Raw genomic sequence first — 20,597 nt, 5'->3', positions numbered from 1 at the left:
AGTGATGGAGACCCCACAGCTCAGTGCAGACATTTTTAATGAACCACAGTCCTCTTTGTAGTGAGAAGAAAGCTATGGAGAGAGTAAAAGCAATGTAAACTGCTTCACACTATGTAGAAGCCTGAACTACAACAGGTGGAGGAAGGGATGACGAAGGTGAAGAGCGGAAAGAGAGACAGACAGAAGGGCACATAATACATACCATGCACAGTTTAGAGCATGGGTGGGTGGATGCAACCCATTTATGCTCAGGACTGAGGTCTCTCTACAGGAGCATTGGCAAATCCCTTGGCTTACTCATAAGCGTTGAGCATTGGGGTAGTTTGTTCAGCACGACTGAAAAACGGAAAAGCAGTGCAAAGACAGGGAGGAAGGGAAAAAGCCATGGATGATAGGAGAGCCGAATTAGAAGGGCATTCATTTTCCATCTTGCTAAGACTAAATTCAAGTTGTAAACAGAAAACAAAAGAACAATGCATACACAGTGATATAGGAAGGAGAAGAATTTCAGCTCGAACTGAATGGTGCCATTCATTAGCACAAAGAGTAATGGAAATTCTGAAAACACACAACTGAAAACACACGGTGTACAGGGCAAACAAAAAAAGAGCGATCACCGTACTTTACAAATGATGCCCACTTATTCCTTTTTCAGAATATAATTTGTAAGATCAGCCTTGAATCAATTATACAAAGGCAAAACCTTTTTAGGAGCACAAAAGATGACTTGGGTCCAAAGCAAAAGCTTAGAAAAGATGGTTCCATTGCATATTTCGCTGGTAATGTATCTTTGCTCCTATGTTTGCAAGGCATACTTACTCCACTGTACCAACTCACTCGCAGCACGGCATAGCAAAGCATGAGCAGTCAGATCTGTTCAGTATTTGCAGAGGAGCGAGCTCTAATTGCAATCTCTCATGCAGTGACATTACCCGACAGTTCCTTACGTAACACAGGCGAATGCAGACATACAAGAGGGCACCGACAGTCAGCTAAGCAGCAGATTATATTGGGGAGTCTACAGGGATAAGGTGGCTTCAGGTCGCTCAGAACAGGTTATATGGAGGGATCTGGGGTAGGCCCTTGTTGTGAAGTAGGCATAGCTGGGCCAGTTATGACATTACAATAACATTGCAAATGACACACAGTTCATCAGTGCCGTCATCGCAGTCAGTGAGCTGGCTTTTTAATATTTGAACTGTATTCACCCTACATTCGGGACACAGGCCTGGAGCAAAGAATAAGATTAAGCATACGAATAACAACAAATAAAAATAACACATAAATAAGAATAAGGAGTAAACAATGGGCACAAAGAATAAGAGTGAAGATAGGATCAGCAATGACAAATCAGTCATCTGCGTACTGTGTGTTTCTTTAGTCTTTGGTCCATTTCCGAAAGGTGAAAAAAATTTAATCCAGAATTATGACTCAATGCAACCAACCACATTCACGAATGCACAGTAATTAATGAGACAGTTTTTTTTTGCCCATTTCCTGTGTACCGTAGGAAGCGAGAAGATAACTAAAAATAATGCCTGTGACCAACCGTCAGAACGCTCTGCCCCTAGTCGCACCTATTGCTAAGCTAGACTTAACATATGACTTCTATGACCATCCTAATGGTTATATGACGCCTCTTCAATTACACTTGTCCTTACACCTTCTTTGTTGTACAAAATCTGTACTTTGTAAGCAAGCATGATGGCATCAGTAAGATAAATAAAAATTGGATTCTGTTTAATTTGCAATGCGTTAGTGTTTCTACACTGCATTGCTGTTTCCAGTCTAGTCTTCTGGCCTGCTTAATTTTTATGCATCTAGCAGCTTTGTAAAACCTTCAGTAATATTGAACTCATTGGTGAATGCTTCTTCTACAACATGAGGTTCATAAACCCATACTTCTGTACTGTGCCAAGAAGATGGGCCAGCACACTGGTGCTCTAATTGTGCCAACTGATGGATTCTCTCCCGTCCTCTCCACCGTGAGAGAGAAGGCGTAGGACACAGGAAAAGAGATTTACATGAAACTGGACCAGGAAAAGGAACTCGAGAGGCAGTGAACAGACAATAATGCATTAGTTGATATCGAGATTCGTAGCTGACTAAATCCCTAAATGCACGCCAACACATCTCTATGGCTCGCATTCAGGGAGAGAATTTATGTACACGTACATTGTTGAGAAAGTCATAACACCATATTTAAAGCATATATCAAAAGTAGAGAAATTTCAAACATCATCCTTTCACTATAAATGCCACAGGCAATGATTACCTTAATTGGAGAAGCGCACCTCGCAGTTTGGACCAAACCTGATTTTTTTTATCTTGGAAAGTGAAAAACAAAAGAAGACTGCAGTTCATAGTAATGCCACAGTGAAAAACCGGAAATATGTATCTAATAATAATGATTGGTTTTGGGGGAAAGGAAATGGCGCCGTGTGTGTCTCATGTATCGTTGGACACCTGAACCGCGCTGTAAGGGAAGGGATAAAGGAGGGAGTGAAAGAAGAAAGAGGTGCCGTAGTGGAGGGCTCCGGAATAATTTCGACCACTTGGGGATCTTTAACGTGCACTGACATCGCACAGCACTCGGGCGCCTTATAACGTTTTTCCTCCATAAAAAAGCAGCCACCGCGGTCGGTTTCGAACTCGGGATCTCCGGATAAGTAGTCCTGCGCCCTAACCACTGAGCCACAGCGTCGGGTGAAATATGTACCTGCAAAATTCTCAATTAAGTGAATGCAGGCCTGTTACTACCTGACCGCACACAACTGCTTCCTCCTGAGACCTGGCCATTCGCGACACCTAATTCCTGAAGAGCAATACACCACATATGCACACTTCACATGCGCATGCACTTTTCAGAGCATCCCCAGGTGCTGCTGCCTGTAAGCTGAATAGTTCATCAACAGTGGAGTCGGAAGAAAAATTTAGAGAACCGCTCAGCCCACCAGCTCAATCAACGCATTGTAGCCGCTGTGCAAAGCTCAGGCGCTGAGGCCCAGACTTGAGCAAAAAAAACAAAAACCAAACCTCACGCCCACGTCAGATCGTATGCGTTAGGCTGACAGCACTGCAACGATCAGCGCAAAATTATGTGTGCCGATTTTGAAGGCCCGCTTCGCCAATCGAACGTAAAGCACGCGCGATAAATTTGAGCGCGCTTTTCAAACAAGCGGCTACGGGGCAGTTCGTCGCAGCAAATTATGAATAGCGATCGCGCTACGTTTCACGCCCTGAAATTTAGATCGAAATCTGTGAAGTCTTAGCACTATGTTCGCGCGTTCTAAGACACTCAACTTTCTTCCACACAAACTTCCGTAAAAAAAAAAAAAAAATGATTACTACAATGTGGCCAACTGAGTGTACGGATCCTGCTAAATTCTGCACTGGCTGCGTGATCATTTGTATTCACTTGTTTGTAATTACTGGATGAGTGTAAACTAATATCAATCTTAAAACGTTATGGAAACAATTACTAGTTCCGTGATAGTCAACTTAAACTGATTCTGCGTGCCTAAGCTGTATTATCGTTACGTGAGCCGCTAAGCGCACACGCAGACGACAGCCTTTCCGAGTGGCGGTTAACGCGCAGAAGTGGAGATAGATCGTTGCTGAGACTTTCGTGCGTTGACTGAAATGGCGAGCGAAGACGACTTTACAAAATTTCGTAAGTATTTCACCGACGAAGAATGGAAGGGCTTATGGGAATACATGAGGACGGCGGACTCGAACATCAAAGAGAAGTACGAGCTGATGCTGAAGCTGGGTGAGTCAACTCTTTTCCACTGCCTTCCTTCGGAGCTGCTTCTTTGAAAGTGCGAATTGCTTTAGAAGTTTCCTGCGATTAATATATTTTATGGCTACCAGAATGAAGCAATTTTCAAAAGCGCAGCAACTGCACATTAGAAATAATTGTGGGGTCATAATCAGTTAACGGAAAACCAAGACAGACGACAATGATTGCTAGCATAAAAAGAGATACAAGAAGAAAAAGACCTGCGGATAAAAGATATGATTCTCACCTGCATATTTACAGGACTGAAGCCACCACTTCATGAATTTATGAAACCAAAACCGGCACCAGCTATACCGGCTAAACCTCCAACAAAGTCCAATTCCCGTAAGTATACAAAATCTGTCACAGAGTCAGGTGCTGAGATAATTCTTTCTTTTATTTTTACGGCCACTTTCTTGTTTCATATGCTCAAGGAAAGATGCAGGTCTCTGCCTCAGTTGCACCTCGGAGCGATATCGGAGAGGGGAGGGCCGTGCCCCTGTATACGCTTAGAAGGAGTTTTGTTCGACCTAGAACAGATGTTGGAAAATATGTTGAACCAATATTTTTTTGCAGTTGAGGAAACAGCTTTCCAGATTGGACGGTCGCGACAAGTTCTTATTATAAGCTGCTTCTTTCGATAGGCATATCACGGCGTGTTACGCGGGTAAATGCGCGCCGTAGAATGCTTTTCTCAGCTAAACTAGTGACTTGTTCGAGCTGAAATTCCGCACAGAAATGGCAGCTGGTTGGCAAAATTGTTTCGTGATACATTTGTGTGAGGTGATTGCTTGAATCGATCAAAAACGAAGTCGGATATTCACATCTTCTGCGGCGACGACGAAACGAAACTAGCCGCTATCTCAGCGCCTCGCACTGGTGGCGCCATCTCGTTTGCTAGTTGTGCAGATTCGGCAAAGGAGGTGCGTGGGGTAGTTTTGCAGGAGATTTGAACACGTTTTTTCAACTGCTTTGTCAATAATCATAAAAAACAAAGTTTGGCCAAACCCCACTAAATTTCAAGTCTTTTTATAACAAGCGACTACTACCCAATTTCTTTGCCGAATATCCACGGCCGACAAATAAAATCGCGCTACCCGTGCAATCGCTGAGAAAACGCTAGTTTCGTTTCGTCGCCGCCGCAGACGGTGCTAATATCCGACTTCTTTTTCGATCGATTCAGGCAATTATCCCAACCAAATGTAAGATATTCTGCCGACCTTTTGCCATTTCTGTCCGAAATTTGAGCTCGAACAACTCATCAGTTTAGCTGAGAGAAGCATATTCTACGGCACGCGTTTAACTGTGCGACAGTCTGCATCATGTTGCACAACTACCTATGTATGAGAGGCGCCTTAGTGGAGGGCTCTGGAATAATTTACACCACCTACCTAGCTATAGGTTATTCAACCTGCTGTGATATATCGACAGAACATGTGTGCGTATATGCAGTGGTTAGGGCGCTCGACTACTGATCCGGAGTTCCCGGGTTCGAACCCGACCGCGGCGGCTGCGTTTTTATGGAGGAAAAACGCTAAGGCGCCCGTGTGCTGTGCGATGTCAGTGCACGTTAAAGATCCCCAGGTGGTCGAAATTATTCCGGAGACCTCCACTACGGCACCTCCTTCTTCCTTTCTTCTTTCACTCCCTCCTTTATCCCTTCCCTTACGGCGTGGTTCAGGTGTCCAACGATATATGAGACAGATACTGCGCCATTTCCTTTACCCCAAAACCAATTATTATTATAAATCGCTTCTGCTTCGGTCGGGATTCGATCTCGCGTCCTTAATTCGGACTCAACAACCAATCACCATCCACTGGGGGCCCCCAGCGGGTAAAATATAGAAGAAAAGACAATCGCGCGTCGCTGCGATAGGATCCGAACCCACGGCCGGCCCGTATACATGCCGCGTACGGTGGTCTCACCTCACCTACAATAATGGTAGTCTAAAAAACTTCGGGCCTTCTTAACCACATTCAGAGAAGAAAATGAGATAGGATTTGGAATATGGCCCACACCAAATATTCCAAAGGACTCCCGGATTTTGCGAGAAAACCCATCCCATAAAATGGATTAAAGTGGATTAGTGCGGATTAATGGGCCTTTATTAATTCGGATAGGTGGATTGGTGGGGATTAGTGAATTAATGGGCCTTTATTAATTCGGATAGGTGGATTGGTGGGGATTAGTGAATGGATGGAGGTGGAAGATTGTGTTGCTATGCTAAATCAGTGGAAGGTACTAGAAAATTCCTCAGATTTACACATCTGATGGTGCTGATGGCGTCACGGCCCTCACGACCAATCACTGCATTTCGTTACGGAGAAACCTGGTGGTTTTCGCAAGACGACGGCATAATTTGGCATTAATAAATGGTACACACCCTCGTGCGCGCGCGCGCGCGCGCGCGCACACACACACACACACACACACACACACACACACAGGCACATCCGTACGCACACGTGCACCCACAACACATACACAATTAAAAATACACGGCCACTGGATAGGAGAAACCATGCCTTCGTTCATTGGCCTCTTGACTGAATGAGCTCCTTTGTACGGGTGACTACTCTTCCCTGGAAATTGTTCGAGCAAAATGCGCGCACTGTTCTGAAAAAGTTGCTTGGAAATGCACGGTTCCTTTTCCGTCAATAGAAGTCGCTGCATGCACTATAGTAACCGAATTCGCGGAGATTCTCAGTATATATGTTTATACGCCCGGGATGCACCTGTTTTAACTGGGCCATTTCTAAATTAGTGGCAGAATTAATAATCAAAGGGGCTCTGAATCGTACAGAAGGTACACAGTAACAGGCAAACAAACATTCAGAGATTTCGTACATCAAGTAAACACACCACTTACAATAAAACATGTGCAGCTACAATTCCGTTCACAGGCTAAGGAAACACATCAGGCTATCGAGAAATGTGTCATGGACAGTCATATATGCCACGAATTCCTGTCGAAACTCACAAACTCTCCTCCGAGCTTCCTCACAAACTTTCCTTTTAAACAGTTTTGAAAAGTGGGATTATACTACTAGGGATTATATATGGTTTGATGTTTACTAGGTATTATACTAGGGATTATATATGGTTTGATGTTTACTAGGTATTATACTAGGGATTATATATGGTTTGATGTTTTACTGGGCTGGGGACTGCTGTTTGGTTTTTGTTCTTCTAATAGAATGTACTTAATGACACTTTATTGGTCTAGAGCATGTTCGTTTTTAAGCGCAGAACAGTAGCATTCCGTTAAAGCTGCTCGATCCGCACGATTCTATGCCGCAAGCCAGGCTAACAAATATCATGGGGTGAAACGCAGCCTCGCCCGAGACGTCTTCCAGCGGGTCCCGCTACCCGAGACGCCAGCGAAAAGAGGCGAAGTGCATGGAATGCGAAGAAAACTCTGACCAAGAATATCTATGTGAGTTGTCTACGAAAGCCGGTTCCTGGCTTCCAACACGAGAATGGGAAATGCACTCATTGTAAATGAGTTTTTTAGTACAGCTGGTAGGCATGAACATATGAAATGCAGAGCGGCTTGTCTACAGCGTCAGGAGTTCTTAGCACAAACCTTCGTGGCTACTTACATGCTTCACTTTCTGCATGGAACGGCCAGTTGGGCAGCTTGTTATATGGTTAATGTATGACGCACAAAAGGAGTGCTGTGATGAATTCATTTTTTATCATGACCTGAATGAGCCTTGGACACCGAGACACGCATATTTCACGCGCAATGTTAAAGCTGCTCGATGAGCACGATTCTATGCCGCAAGCCAGGCTAACAAATATCATGGGGTGAAACGCAGCCTCGCCCGAGCCGTCTTCCAGCGGGTCTTGCTACCCGAGACGCCAGCGAAAAGAGGCGAAGTGCATGGAATGCGAGGAAAACTCGGACCAAGAATACCTATGTGAGTTGTCTGCGAAAGCTGGTTCCTGGCTTCCAACACGAGAATGGGAAATGCACTCATTGTCAATGAGTTTCTTAGTACAGCTGGTAAGGCATGAACATATGAAATGCACAGCGGCTTGTCTCCAGCGTCAGGAGCTCTTAGCACAAACCTTCGTGGCTACTTACATGCTTCACCTTCTGGAGCGGCCAGTTAGGCAGCTTGTTATATGATTAATGTATGACGCACAAAAGGAGTGCTGTGATGAATTCATTTTTTATCATGACCTGAATGAGTCTTGGACACCCAGACACGCGTATTTCACGCGCAATTTGATTTCGCTCCAGTCAGTGAGCAGTGCATATATCAAATATCTCAATGGGCATTGAAACTACCTTTGGACGTCCTGTGGACGTTCAGGATGTCTGCAGGGCATTCGCAGGACGTCCAAGGCAGATTCAGTGCCCATTCTGATGTCCACATCCTCACACCTTTTTTTCATAAACCACGGTGTGGGTAATATGCTTCCAGTTTGTGATGACTGCGGTGTCGACCGTCCCGGCGACTGCCCCAAACACGGACCATTGACCCATGTCAAGGACGCAGAGGTGAGTGCCAAGCACGCGAACTTGACGAATCTGAAAAACTGCCTTCAGACCGCGTTCGCATCTGCCTGGTTTCGATCGGCACATATAGTGATCCATTGAAAAACACGACAGCGGGAACTTTGCCGAGCGGAGATAGTGGTGCACCGTAGCGCGTCAGAGCGTGCCTTCATCCTATTGCAGTTCTCAACTATGGCAATGCTCTCTCCCTCCTTTCACCTTTTTCATTCTACTCCTGACTGCGTGGTTACGGATCCCACCTTGATCGAGGCCGTTAATTGCATGCGCCTTTCCATTTGATCCAGGCCTTCTTTTCATTATTTCATTACAGTGCAAAGACTCCTTGATTCATGTAAACACAAATGAAGAGAGTTTTCGAGTCTGAAACTTCAGCTCCAGAGAATATGGGAAGTGTGGTTTGTGTGTTTCCAGTGCTGTGACCAATGGCATTGCAGGCAACCTCAAACTGCTACTCCGTTCGCAGGTGGATGCCGGGGACCCGCTGCGCGCCAACAAGACCCTCCCCGAAGGCTTGTCCATCCGCCGTTCCACCATCAAAGGGGCACAGTACGGCGTGTTCACCCTGAAGTCACTGCCCAAGAGGGTCTACTTTGGTCCTTACGAGGGTGTCAAGGTGGAGGACAATGGAGGGGGCAACGGCTACACCTGGCAGGTGCGTTGACAACAGGACGCCTTTAGAACCATTGAGGCAGTGGTTTGAGAACCTGTCTTCCCTGTCCTTTACGACAGCAGTTAAATAGTTACCAACAGGAAATATTTTCCCTAAGTGGCACTCTGCCATGAGATATGATGCAAGGGAACTTTTAAATGAGTAGTCTAACTCGTTATACATTCCAAGATAGACTTCCATCACCTGATGTACCACCGAAGTGCTCAATCCGAAGCTCCCTCGGCATGCTCTTCCATTTATTTATTTATTCACTGAATACTGCGGACATGCTGTATGTCCAGACAGGAGAGGGAAATACATAGAAGGGACAACGGAAAGCAAGTACGGTAGTAGCGAACAATATAGATACGTACCGCAAAATACGCAGAGCAAAATTATAATTGAAAATGCGGTTACAGCACAGCTACTAAGCCAACAGTGAAGATGTCAGGAATGGTTAGAAAGCAACGGAGACTCCTTCGGGGGAACATTCCATTCAGAAACTGTGTGGAAAGAAAAGAAAACTTGTATGTGTTTGTGCATGCAAAAATAGGTTGTATGCAGGCTGAGGGTATGCTTATGGTGCGAGGCTCGTCTAGAATCATTAGTGATGTGATTTGTGAGTCGAATACCAAGTCGAGAACTTTATAATGAATGAAGGAAGTTGAGCCGGGCTTTCTTCTATCTACAATTGGTTCTAAGTCTTCAAGTTTCAATACGGTGGATGGAGAGGCTAGGCGCCTGTAACGGTTGTAAATAAAGCGAGCCGCAAGACATATTTGCATTTTTTCTACTTACTGGGTGTCATCTGTCACGTAAGAGTCCCATACAATGCAGGCATATTCGAGATTTGGCCTTACAATGTATTTATATACCTTCAGATTTAGGGCACTAGGGAAGCCGTGGCAGATGAACATATATTATCGATGTGTTCCGTCCATTTGAGCCGTTACGTTATTGCGGCTCCCAGATACTGATATTCTTTTTCCTCTCTGATTGCATTGTTATTTACGTTAAACATAAAATTAAGTTGCGTAGTCTTTTTACTGATGTAGAGAGAAACTGTTTTGTCAAAGTTAATAACCATTTCCCATTCGTTACACCATTTTGCTAACAATTGTAGATTTGCGTTCAAAGTAAGGTAGACAGACACAGATTTGACAGAATTAAATGTAATACAATCATCCGCAAACAGTGTTACGGTCACAGATGGTTCGAGAACTTTTGTGAGGTCGTTTATATAGATATTGAAGAGTACTGGACCCAAAACCGATCCTTGAGGCACACCTAAGTAAAGTTCTAAGAATCGAAAGGTTGCTCCATGGATGTTGGCAAACTGCTTTCGTTTTGATAAACATGATGTAACCCAACTGATTATTTGGTCCAGAATGCTTAATAATTTCATTTTTGTTGCTAGTTTATGGTGAGTAACCTTATCAAAAGGTTTGGAATAATCTAAAAAATCATCTCTACCTGGCAGCCACAATCAGGTGCACTTTGGCAAGTTCATCTACAGTGACCACTAGTTGTGTTGTAGTGGAGTATCCTTGACGGAAGTCATGTTGGGCTTTGGTCATTATTTCCATCTGGTCTAAAAAATTGTTGTGGTGTTTGGTGAGTACATGTTCTAGCACTTTTGCAGGAGGTGGAAATGAGAGAAATAGGCCTGTAATTACCAACTTGCAATCGGCTGCCATTTTTAAAAACTGGAAACACGCGGGAAATTTTCCATCCATCGGTACTATACCCAATTCAAGAGACGCATTAAATATTATCGAAAACTTGGCGAGTATTTCAGCGTACATTTTAAGAAAGGTAGTGGCAATATTATAGGGGCCGGGGGATTCCTTGGTGTCTAGCCGCAGGAGTAATTCTAATATTCTTTCTCAGCTAATGGTAACACTTCTTTCGAGACTGTTCAGACAACAATCAATAAACGTCGTATTAGATTTAGTAAACACGCTTTGAAAGTAAGTATTCAAAGCATTAGCTATCTCCTTTTTATCTGTAATGGCAGAGTCGTTCACGATAATCTTGGTGCGCAAATTATCAACAGAGGTTTATTGCCGTGTGCACACATATATAAGGTTAACATGATAAAACATAAAAAACACATTTGAACTAGCATCTTTGCTATCGTATCGTCAAGCGTCAGAAAGACTTTCTCCCAGCAGATCGGTTTATGTTTGGTATCTCTTGTCCAAGAATTGCTTTTCCTGTTTGGTAAGCAAAACTGATGAGTCACTAACATATGTCCCTTCTTTTCTTGATTCCAAGCAGTAGGCTTCCCACAGCTCCCTGGTTGTCTTATCTTTGAATTTCAGCAGAACTGTAGTCTAATGGAAGTGGGGTTTGCAGCTATCGCATCTGGCGCATTGTGCCGCCAGATTTCCAGGTGAGTTAATCTGCCGGCAGTTGCGGTTATGCTCTCTGAGTCTTTCATTTTAACATCTGCTCGTCTGGCCCACATATGCTCGGCTGCAAGATAGCGGTATCTTGTAAACCACTCCTTCACAGCACTCGACAAACCTGTTTATGTTCTTGACACCACAAGATTTTTCTTCTCCAGGAATGGTTGTTTCATTTACCTTCGCGCACATTTCTTTCTAGTTTTCTTAGTGCGGAAAAAACTACTTTCACTTCATGGCTTTTCGGCAACATTTATCAAATTGTGAGAAAGTGCATGAATGTACGGTAGAACCATAGGTCTTTTGTTTTTTTGCTTTTTGCATTGGTCCGTTGCTTTCACAAATCTTTTAAGCACTTTTTCTGCTACTGATGCAAGGAGTGGTTTAGGGTAACCGGCTTTTTCCAGTTTTGCTGCCTGGTGACCCTTCAGTTTTACTTACCAAACAGGAAAAGCAATTCTTGGACAAGAGATGCCAAACATAAAGCGATCTGCGGGGAGAAAGTCTTTCTGACGCCTGACGACACGATAGCAAAGTTGCTGGTTCAAATGTGTTTTTTGTGTTTTGACGTTTTAAGCTTATATATGTGTGCACACCGCAATAAACCTCAGTTGATAGTTTGCGCACCAGTGTTTGTGTTGTCCCTGTGTTCTCCCACGTGAGTCTAAAAGCACAGTTATGTTTGACCATGCTAAATACAAACTAGCCCAGTTTGAAACCCTCTTAATGTTCATTTCGTGTACATCGGGCCTCAACATTCCACCAGTTTCTCCGCTAACAAGCATACGTTTTTTCATCGAACCCATCGCCGAAGGAAGATGCCGTACAAGGACCTTAACTTATGCCGCCTCGCATGGAGTGACAACTGAAGTGATTTCAGCGCTTTTCGGTTCGATGGCTCCGTCAGAAGCGACGTCTCGACCTCTTTGCAAGATACTACGAGCTGAGGCATGGAGGCAGGTCAGGTTCTACCATGACCATATCACGCTCATCTGCAGATCGGCGCTAGGCCAAGGACAGAGTAAGCGCATGGTTATATACTTGCTTGATTCGGCAGAAGCTTTAGCGGAACGTTCGTGGGCAGCCTCATTTGGAATGTTGCCAAGGAAGAGGAAAAAGAGTAGTATCCCAGAAGAATCTAAAGTTATCGATTTTTCAGGATGTAAAATCTCTAGTGCAATACTCCACACATTAAAAAAGGGCCGCAAATATTCCATGCAGCCAACGCTGAGGCCGTTAGACGTCTTAGGCATGATGCGCTCTATCGCTGACACCTGATACAGAAGAAAAGAGTGCATACAACAGAGAAGGCTTGAAATGCATAAAAGAAGCAAGCAAGCAAAATGACTGTAGAGTGGTTCCGAAGAAAACAGTTCATTTCTTGCGTAAGAATGGATTGAAGCTTCTGGTGTCTGACAAGACAAGCTTGTTTGTCATAATAGAAGCAGGCGACTATGACGCAAAAGCACAATAAGCGGTCTCTAAAAAGTTAATCAGACAAGCAAACCCCACCAAAAGAAGACTAAAGGAGTACCGGAACCATGCCGCAAAGATATGCGAAAAATATGGGCTTGAAAAACTTGCACAAGAAGTGAAGAAACGCAAGAAGGTAACTCTTAGACCATTCTTCACGATAAAAACACACAAACCATGCGCCCCGTTTCGAATGGCAGAAGACAAGGGAACCTGGCAAAGGAAAATAGCCCTGGGTACCTGCAGATCCATCTGAACGAGCTTCCTGTGAAAGATCCGTTCATAATCAGAAATTCGAATGAGGTCATCAAATACCTCAAGACAGAGCCTAGTGTGACATGCTTCTCCATTGACGTCTTGGACCTATTCTACAGCGTTCCCCGGGACCAAGTGCTAGAATGCGTTGAAATGTGTATAGGAGAATTTGATTCTGACAAGTTTATGAACGAGTGTGGCATCAGAACTACAGATTTCCTTGCCCTTTTGAAGGCGTATCTCACGTCATTGTGTGTTGAGCTGAAAGGAGAGGTCTTCTCTTAAAATGATGGGATATGTATTCGATCCACCATAGCCCCCATTCTATGTGACCTCTTCCTTGCTAGAGGGGACACGATACTTGAAGACGCCTTGGCTCCGCTTGGTGGTACAATGTGTTTTCGCTACGTCGATGGCTTCTTGACTGCGCTGACAACACTCTGGCAATACTGAACCTTGTAGGAAAAACTATGGAACAATTCAAGTTAGCCCACTCAGGGCTAACCTTCACTCATGAAGTCCCCAAAAATGGCAACCGTAAGTTCCTTGATCTGGCCTTGTCTGTGGAAACCCACTTGTGCTGGGAGTATGCAACACGCAGCGAAAAAGGCCTACTGCCATATGACTCGGCCCACTCAAAGCTGATCAATCGAAACATGGCCATGTCTTGTTTCGAGCAGGCCATAAAAAAGTCCTGCAACCACAAGATGCTAAGTAGTCTGAACAACCAGGCAGCAAGACTGGAAAAAGCCGGTTACCCTAAACCACTGCTTGCATCAGTAGCAGAAAAAGTGCTTAAAAGATTTGTGAAAGCAACGGACCGAGGCAAAAAGCAAGAAAACAAAAGGCCTGTGGCTCTACCGTACATTCATGCACTTGCTCACAATTTGAAAAACATGTTGCCGAAAGGCATGAAGTGCAAGTAGTTTTTTCCGCACCAAGAAAACTAAAACGAATGTGCGCTAAGGTAAATGGAGAAACATGTCCCAGACAAGAGGAGTCTTGAGGCGTCAGGCACACAAACAGCTTCGTCGAGTGCTGTGGAGGAGTGGTTTACAAGATGCCGCTATCTTGCGGCCGAGCATATCTGGGCCAAGTGAGCAGATGTTAAAATGAAAGACTCAGAGAGCATAACCGCAACTGCCGGCAGATTAACTCACCTGGAAATCTGGTGGCACATTCCGCCAGATGCGATAGCTGCAAACCCCCCTTCTAACAGTCTACAGTTCTGCTGAAATCGAGAGATAAGACAACCAGGGAGCTGTGGGAAGCCTACTGCTTGGAATCAGGAAAAGGAGGGACGTGTGTTAGTGACCCTTCAGTTTTACTTACGAAACAGGAAAAGCAATTCTTGGGCAAGAGTTACGAAACATAAACCGATCTGCTAGGAGAAAGTCTTTCTTACGCTTGACGATACGATAGCAAAGTTGCTGGTTGAAATGGGTTTTTATGTTTTGACGTTATGCTTATATATGTGTGCACACCGCAATAAACCTCAGTTGATAGTTTGCGCACCAGTGTTTGTGTCGTCCCTGTGTTCTCCCACGTCAGTCTAAAAGCGAAATTATGTTTGACCATGCTAACTACCTACGAGCCCAATTTGAAACACTCTTAACGATAATCTTGTCAAGTGTTCTAGTTCCTGTGTTTGACATAAACTGCCAAAATTTACTGGGATTTTCTGTCACAAACGACCAAGCGTCTCACCATGGAAGCCAGGTCGAAACTGTTAGTTGTAGCTGCATATTTGCCCTACCGAAAACGCACGGCACCATACTTCTGTATAATGACGTGGTATGCAGCACTTTTTAGTTGAAATCAGCTTCACAAGATATGCACAGTGTTGCTGTCTTCTACGCTTTAGCGTTAGGCTAAGATTAACGAAAATGACTCTCCAAACATTCTTTTGGGAAGTTCTTTCGATTCTTCCTCTGTCAGCATTTTTCGCAGCTTTTGTTGCCACAGAATGCCTCTTGTTGCGCCTTTAGAAATGAAATGCTCGCACGACTGGCCAGTTTCTGTGTACCTGAGGAGAGGAGAGTGACGTTCTGGTGCATGGCCCTCAAGAACTGAGGCGACTGCCAGTCGAGCTCTCGAGCAAGGAATCGTTGGTCACGGCGGTAATTTCGATCCATCCATGCCGGACCACTTCCGCAAATATTTTTGTGCTTGGCGAAATGTCTCCATGCATCAATTTTTTCTGGACAAAAAGTATCTCCTCTGGACGAACACTGACGCGCGAAACGTTCCCTGCACCATGCTGCTCCAGTCCCTTTCACTTTGTAGCTACGGACTGACAATCCTCGCAACAACTTCAGGCTGCAAAGCAGGCAATACCATCAAATCAGGATACACGACACATGAGCCTCATTTTAACACCACAACGTTAAGGATTCCATTCGGCAGAAAATTCGTTGTCGATGGCGTTGTGGGCGAGAAATCTCCGGAAAAGCAACCTAGGTGAGTTACCCAGGTTACGTGGCCTTGTGGCGTCATCACAACCTGCCCATCGAATTGTGAGCAAACTGGCTACCACGGTAGGTGGCAGTTAAATTAATGATTGGTCGCGAGAGGTTGCTCAGTAAGAGCAACCTCAGTAGCACAAGCCCCACCGGTGGCAGCACCTGCCATTGCAGGACAGTGGCGCATCGCTTAACCGCTGCATCACAGTGCCAGGACTGATACAAGGACTTCCAGGGATCTATGAATCTAAAGTCGAGAATGAGCAATTCAGCATATAAAAGGACATTAACCGATTGCAGCTATCGCGTCATACTCTTAGGGCAGGGCTTAAATGTCCTCTGAATTTTGGTTCTTGGTGATTGTGGCCGTCCGGCAGGGTCTGCGTCATCAGCGGAAAGCCATGACCAATGATGGACTAAAAAAACAAACCAAAACGAAATGTCATAAATATAAGGTCCTTGTACTGTCCTGTAGCTTTCATCAGGCTAGCGGTGGCTACTGGAGACTGAAAGGCAAAAGCTTCGAATGATTTGAGAGTATTTCAGAGCGCCCCGAAGCTAAAGCTGCACAGAACATCCTGCTGAGTTTGTTCCTGTTCTGTACGCAGGTTTTCGAGGACGGGAAGGTGTTCCTGGTGGACGGTCGTCCGCTAGACCGTTCCAACTGGATGCGCTACGTGAACCGCGCGGCCAGTCCACAGGAACAGAACCTGGTGGCCTTCACGCGTCACGGCAACATATACTACCGGACACCCAAGGCCGTGGGCGCTGGCGAGGAGCTCCTCGTGTGGTACGGCGCAGCATTTGCTCGGGAACTGGGGCTGCTCGGCAAGCCACGAGGTGCGGGGCCATCCGCGAAAGGTGAGGGTCTCGTCTTTTCACGTCTGGGACGAGCAGTCGCAATTGGATGGGGTCATCTGACAGATGGAGAGGCTGATGAGACACTTTGCATCGCGAATGGTCATGAAAAATGCATCACTTCACAAGAGCTTCATTAAAAGGATAGGGACGTCAAGTAGAAGTTGGCTTGAATCTGCAAGGAAACTCGTTCAATCACAGAGACCACGGTCGCCAGCAACGGAGCTTTTATAATCTAATGAAAAGAAAAAAAGGAAATGCAGGTGTCGCCCTCCACTGCCGATTTCGCAGGCATAATGCATGCGTCGACACCGAATTCCGGGGCGGATCCCAGAGGCCGCACCGCATCCTTATTCACTGTAATGCAGTGGCAACCCGCTCTTTTCGGTAAAGACGTCATGAGTTTGAAGGGATTGGCGGGAAGACTTTTAAATACAATTTTCTCGTCGATGAATGCGTTTTTATGGGTTGGCAGAGCACCGGGCACGTATTTCGGAGGTAGTGGGTTCGGATTCCATTGATGGCATGCTGTTTTTTCTTCTGCTTTGTAATAAGTTATTTTCAAAATACTTACCCAGTTAATCTGCCGTTGATGAAGATCACAAATTAAAAAGGTACTCTATGCTCCTTGGTTTCAGTGAATATTGGCTTCCTTCATGTCCGTTCTTTAGAGTGTGCGATTATCTGCGGTGCTCAACGCTGCTTGTTGCTTTCGCAGCGCTAGTCGGGGCTTGGCAGAGAAGGCCAAGTGGCCCGTGCGCAGCGGGGATAGAAAATCAACTAATACAATTTAGTTCATCAGCTTACTAGTTAAAGCAATTTACCAGTTGAGGTGAGTTGTATGCTGCACTTGGGATTAGCCTTGCTTGTTCTGCCGGTAGTCTCCACCGTAGCGTCACTTATATGTTAATCATGACATAAACCTTTGGGATCAGTTTTCTGGTGTGCGCTTTAACTCGTATTACTACGCGTCAAACGCCACACTGTTACCTCAAAAAGCCTATTTTTTTTTTAAGAATTAGTGTCAAGCATTCATGAAAGACCTGGTATATCTCCTGCCAGGCAGAGTGCCTAAAAAGCCCTACATTATCAAATAATGTCCTCTTCGTATGGGCCTCATGGAAGCGCTGGGCAAATGTTTAATAGGTCCGGCAGGTATTCTGGGTCGCCGCCTGCAATCCTCGCGTCCCTTCAGCATCGTCACTGGCGTGAACGCTTACTTTCTAAGCTTTTTTCTCAGCTTTGGAAAAATCGAACATTGAAGCAAGTGCCAGGTATGGTAGTAGCTTATAAGAACAGCTAGCGTTCATGCAGTTGTCCCCGATAGTACAGAGTCGCGCTGGTGGTACTTCGCACAAGCAACTGCACGATGTGATTAAAACAAAGCTCCTCCTGCGGTAGCTCGAAAGTGGCCTCAATTTCGAGACTTATATTCCCACCTTGTGTGTCCAATCTGCGAATTCTGGTTTTTTAGGCTGATATCCACCATCTGCTGTGGTTATGCCCTGCGCTGCAGCCGGCGAGAATCTTGCACCTGGTGCGGCAGCGGGTCTCTCGCTGACCAATTCGTCATATATCGCTTGGGGGCAGGGACTGCATCATCGCCTTTATCAAAACTGCCAACATTTTTCCTTTATTTAGCCATCATTCTCTTTCAACCATCATTACATACCCCCTTTATGTCCTCTGGAAATAAATATCGACTTGTAAAATGAAACAAACAAACAAACAAGAAAGCCGTGGTAACTCTTCTGTGCATGTCTGCAGACGTGAATTTGAGGTGGCTGGCGATAAGTGCAGAAAGTCTAACTCGTTCCAGAGCTCTCCACAAATTATCTGCTTTTTCTGCCCACAGAAGACGGAGACAGCGAGGCCAGACCGCAGCCGGTCTTCTCCTGCGACACGTGCGGCGAGCCCTTTTACACTCCAGACTGCTTGGAGAAGCACAGGCGGCACAACCACCCGCAGAGGCCAGAGGGAAGGCACCGCTGCGCCCACTGCCCCTATTCGAGCGATCGAAAGTAAGAGAAGATTTTAGCTTTCCCCTTGTTTTGGTTTTGTTATGTGAGGTTTTAACTGGGGGATAAATAAGTTACCCCCTATTAACCGCGGCTGACACGGTTCAAAGCTGCCCGGACCCTACCCGTGATCGCTCGCGCTACCGAGAGCACGCCGATCACGTCGGGCCTTGCTCTGTGTGGGAAGAAAGGAACAACACTCCGGCTGACTCAAACAGGCATTTATTGTACAGCAACAATAACGTCAGCTAGCAACAAAATACGCGAGCGAATCGAGGTCGTCCGACTCACCAGCACGGTTACGAGCGAACGTTCGCCCACGCTAGGGCAAGCAAGAAACTCCGAGGCCAATAGGGACGAGCTGGCAAGAGGGTGTTCCCAACATGATGCCTCGCTCCGCTAGCGAAGAGCGGAGCACCACGCCGAACAGTCAGCGCGCGTCAAGTTCCCGAGCCGAAGATTGGGCGCCATATGCCCAGCGCGCGCGGGCAGCAATCACGTAGTTTGTGGCGCTGGTTTCGTTGCGATGGCGGCGCCCTTCCTTGTTAGTTAAAGTAACTAGAAATTAGGGGGAACCCATCACGGGAACCAAACCAAAGTGGATGAGCATCCAGAGTTAATATGTAGATACACCTGCAACTTGCAACAAAGGTGTTCCAATATTTATATTCAAAAATAGCAGGAAGAGGTGAGGGAAATAGCTGGGTATTACTGCAGGATAATGTTACAACAGGATGGCGTTGCATTATTGAAAAATGAATACTCCCTTTCTTTCTTCTCTCCTTCCGGATGAAGCAGTGTCAGTGAGAGGTGAATCCGCGGCCCCGTGTGGTAGCATATATGCATGCAGTGGGCTTCTTCTAGTTTTTCCACCTCTGCATCGTCAGTGAGGCTAACATGCTCACAGTGTCTACTCTTTGCTCCTGCTTTCATTTGCTTCCACACAGGCATAATGTCGTCACACACGAGCGGACCCACACGGGCGAGCGGCCCTTCTTGTGCCATGTGTGCGGGAAGGGCTTCTCACAGCTACAGCATCTCACCGCCCACCAGCGGATCCACTCGGGGGAGGGGCCGCACGAGTGCCCGGAGTGCGGACAGCGGTTCAGCCAGGCGGCTAACCTGGCTTCTCATCGCAGTGGGCAACACGGTGTGGACGGCGGGGCTGCCTCGCACCTATGTCCCCGCTGCGGGAAGGGGTTCACCCGAAAGGGCAACCTGAACAGGCACCAGCTAACACACACGGGGGAGAGGCCCCACGCTTGCTCACTGTGCGCGGAGAGGTTCGCGCGACTGGATGTTGCCAAGAAACATGAGAGGGCGGTGCACGGCCGCCAGTACTAGCCCCAGTGCCCACACTGCGTGAAATTATTTGTGAACTTGGCCAACATGAGAAGACACAGTAAAAGGCGTGGTTCTGCATGCGCCGAAAAGTACGAGGAGAGATGAGGGGGGGGGGGGGGGGGGGGGGGGGGGGTCAGAATAATTCATCTTGGACCACTTTGAAAGTTCACTGTTTCCTTGTTTCACACTTCATTAGAAAGTGTCTGTCTCATGCTGTTATTGTATGGTTCTCGTTGCACAGCCCTCTATTGTTTGCATTCGATGTTCACTGTGCTCGCGCTGTACTATGCTCTGTAGCTCCTGTATTTGGCAATGCAAGTGAGTTGCGACAAGTTTTGTCATTTGAGCTTTTATTCTAATTTTCTACTATTGCTTACGGTTGTGGTTAGGAACGCTTTCTGAGCTGCATACTGCGTTTGTGTTTCTAACCCGCTCTGTAGCGTTCCTACAAATAGCAATATAATTAAAAAGTGAGTAAAAAAGAAAAGCACATGCTCTTTGATCAGCATTACATATGGATCTGACCGCCAGTATGTCAACAGCATGCATGAGCTATTTATATAGCTTTTTTTTCAGGCAAAGCCTAGGCTAATAGTGAAGAAATAATGTTGACTAACACCAAAGACGTAAAAGAAAATCGGGCTGGTTCTTGCTTTCAGTTTTCCTGCAGTCTAGATGGCGTGCTTTACGCTATGATTTACAGCAGATCGTCTGCTCACGTATAGAATCTCGCCAAGGTAAGTGTCGGAAGCTTTCTTCCTGAGTGGATGATTAAGAATAGTTAATTGTATGGCAGTGTGTGCCTCGCGTGCTATGTTGT

General features: G+C 45.8%; 1 protein-coding gene across 1 annotated transcript; it reads left to right on the top strand.

Annotated features, from left to right (window-relative positions):
* The first annotated feature begins 297 nt into the window (after positions 1-297).
* Positions 298-19,838, top strand: LOC144114728 (uncharacterized). Its single transcript, XM_077648632.1, has 8 exons — positions 298-4,126; positions 7,117-7,218; positions 7,604-7,705; positions 8,216-8,292; positions 8,774-8,962; positions 16,166-16,418; positions 18,271-18,436; positions 19,381-19,838. Exons 1-8 carry the CDS (start codon positions 4,018-4,020, stop codon positions 19,775-19,777), a joined length of 1,395 nt encoding a protein of 464 aa, XP_077504758.1. The 5' UTR covers positions 298-4,017; the 3' UTR covers positions 19,778-19,838.
* Positions 19,839-20,597: the final 759 nt, after the last annotated feature.

This window comes from Amblyomma americanum, chromosome 1, assembly GCF_052857255.1.
Source record: "Amblyomma americanum isolate KBUSLIRL-KWMA chromosome 1, ASM5285725v1, whole genome shotgun sequence".
Classification (NCBI taxonomy): Eukaryota; Metazoa; Arthropoda; class Arachnida; order Ixodida; family Ixodidae; genus Amblyomma; species Amblyomma americanum.
Note: the sequence above shows the minus strand (reverse complement) of the source record. Positions and strands in the feature narration are given on the sequence as shown.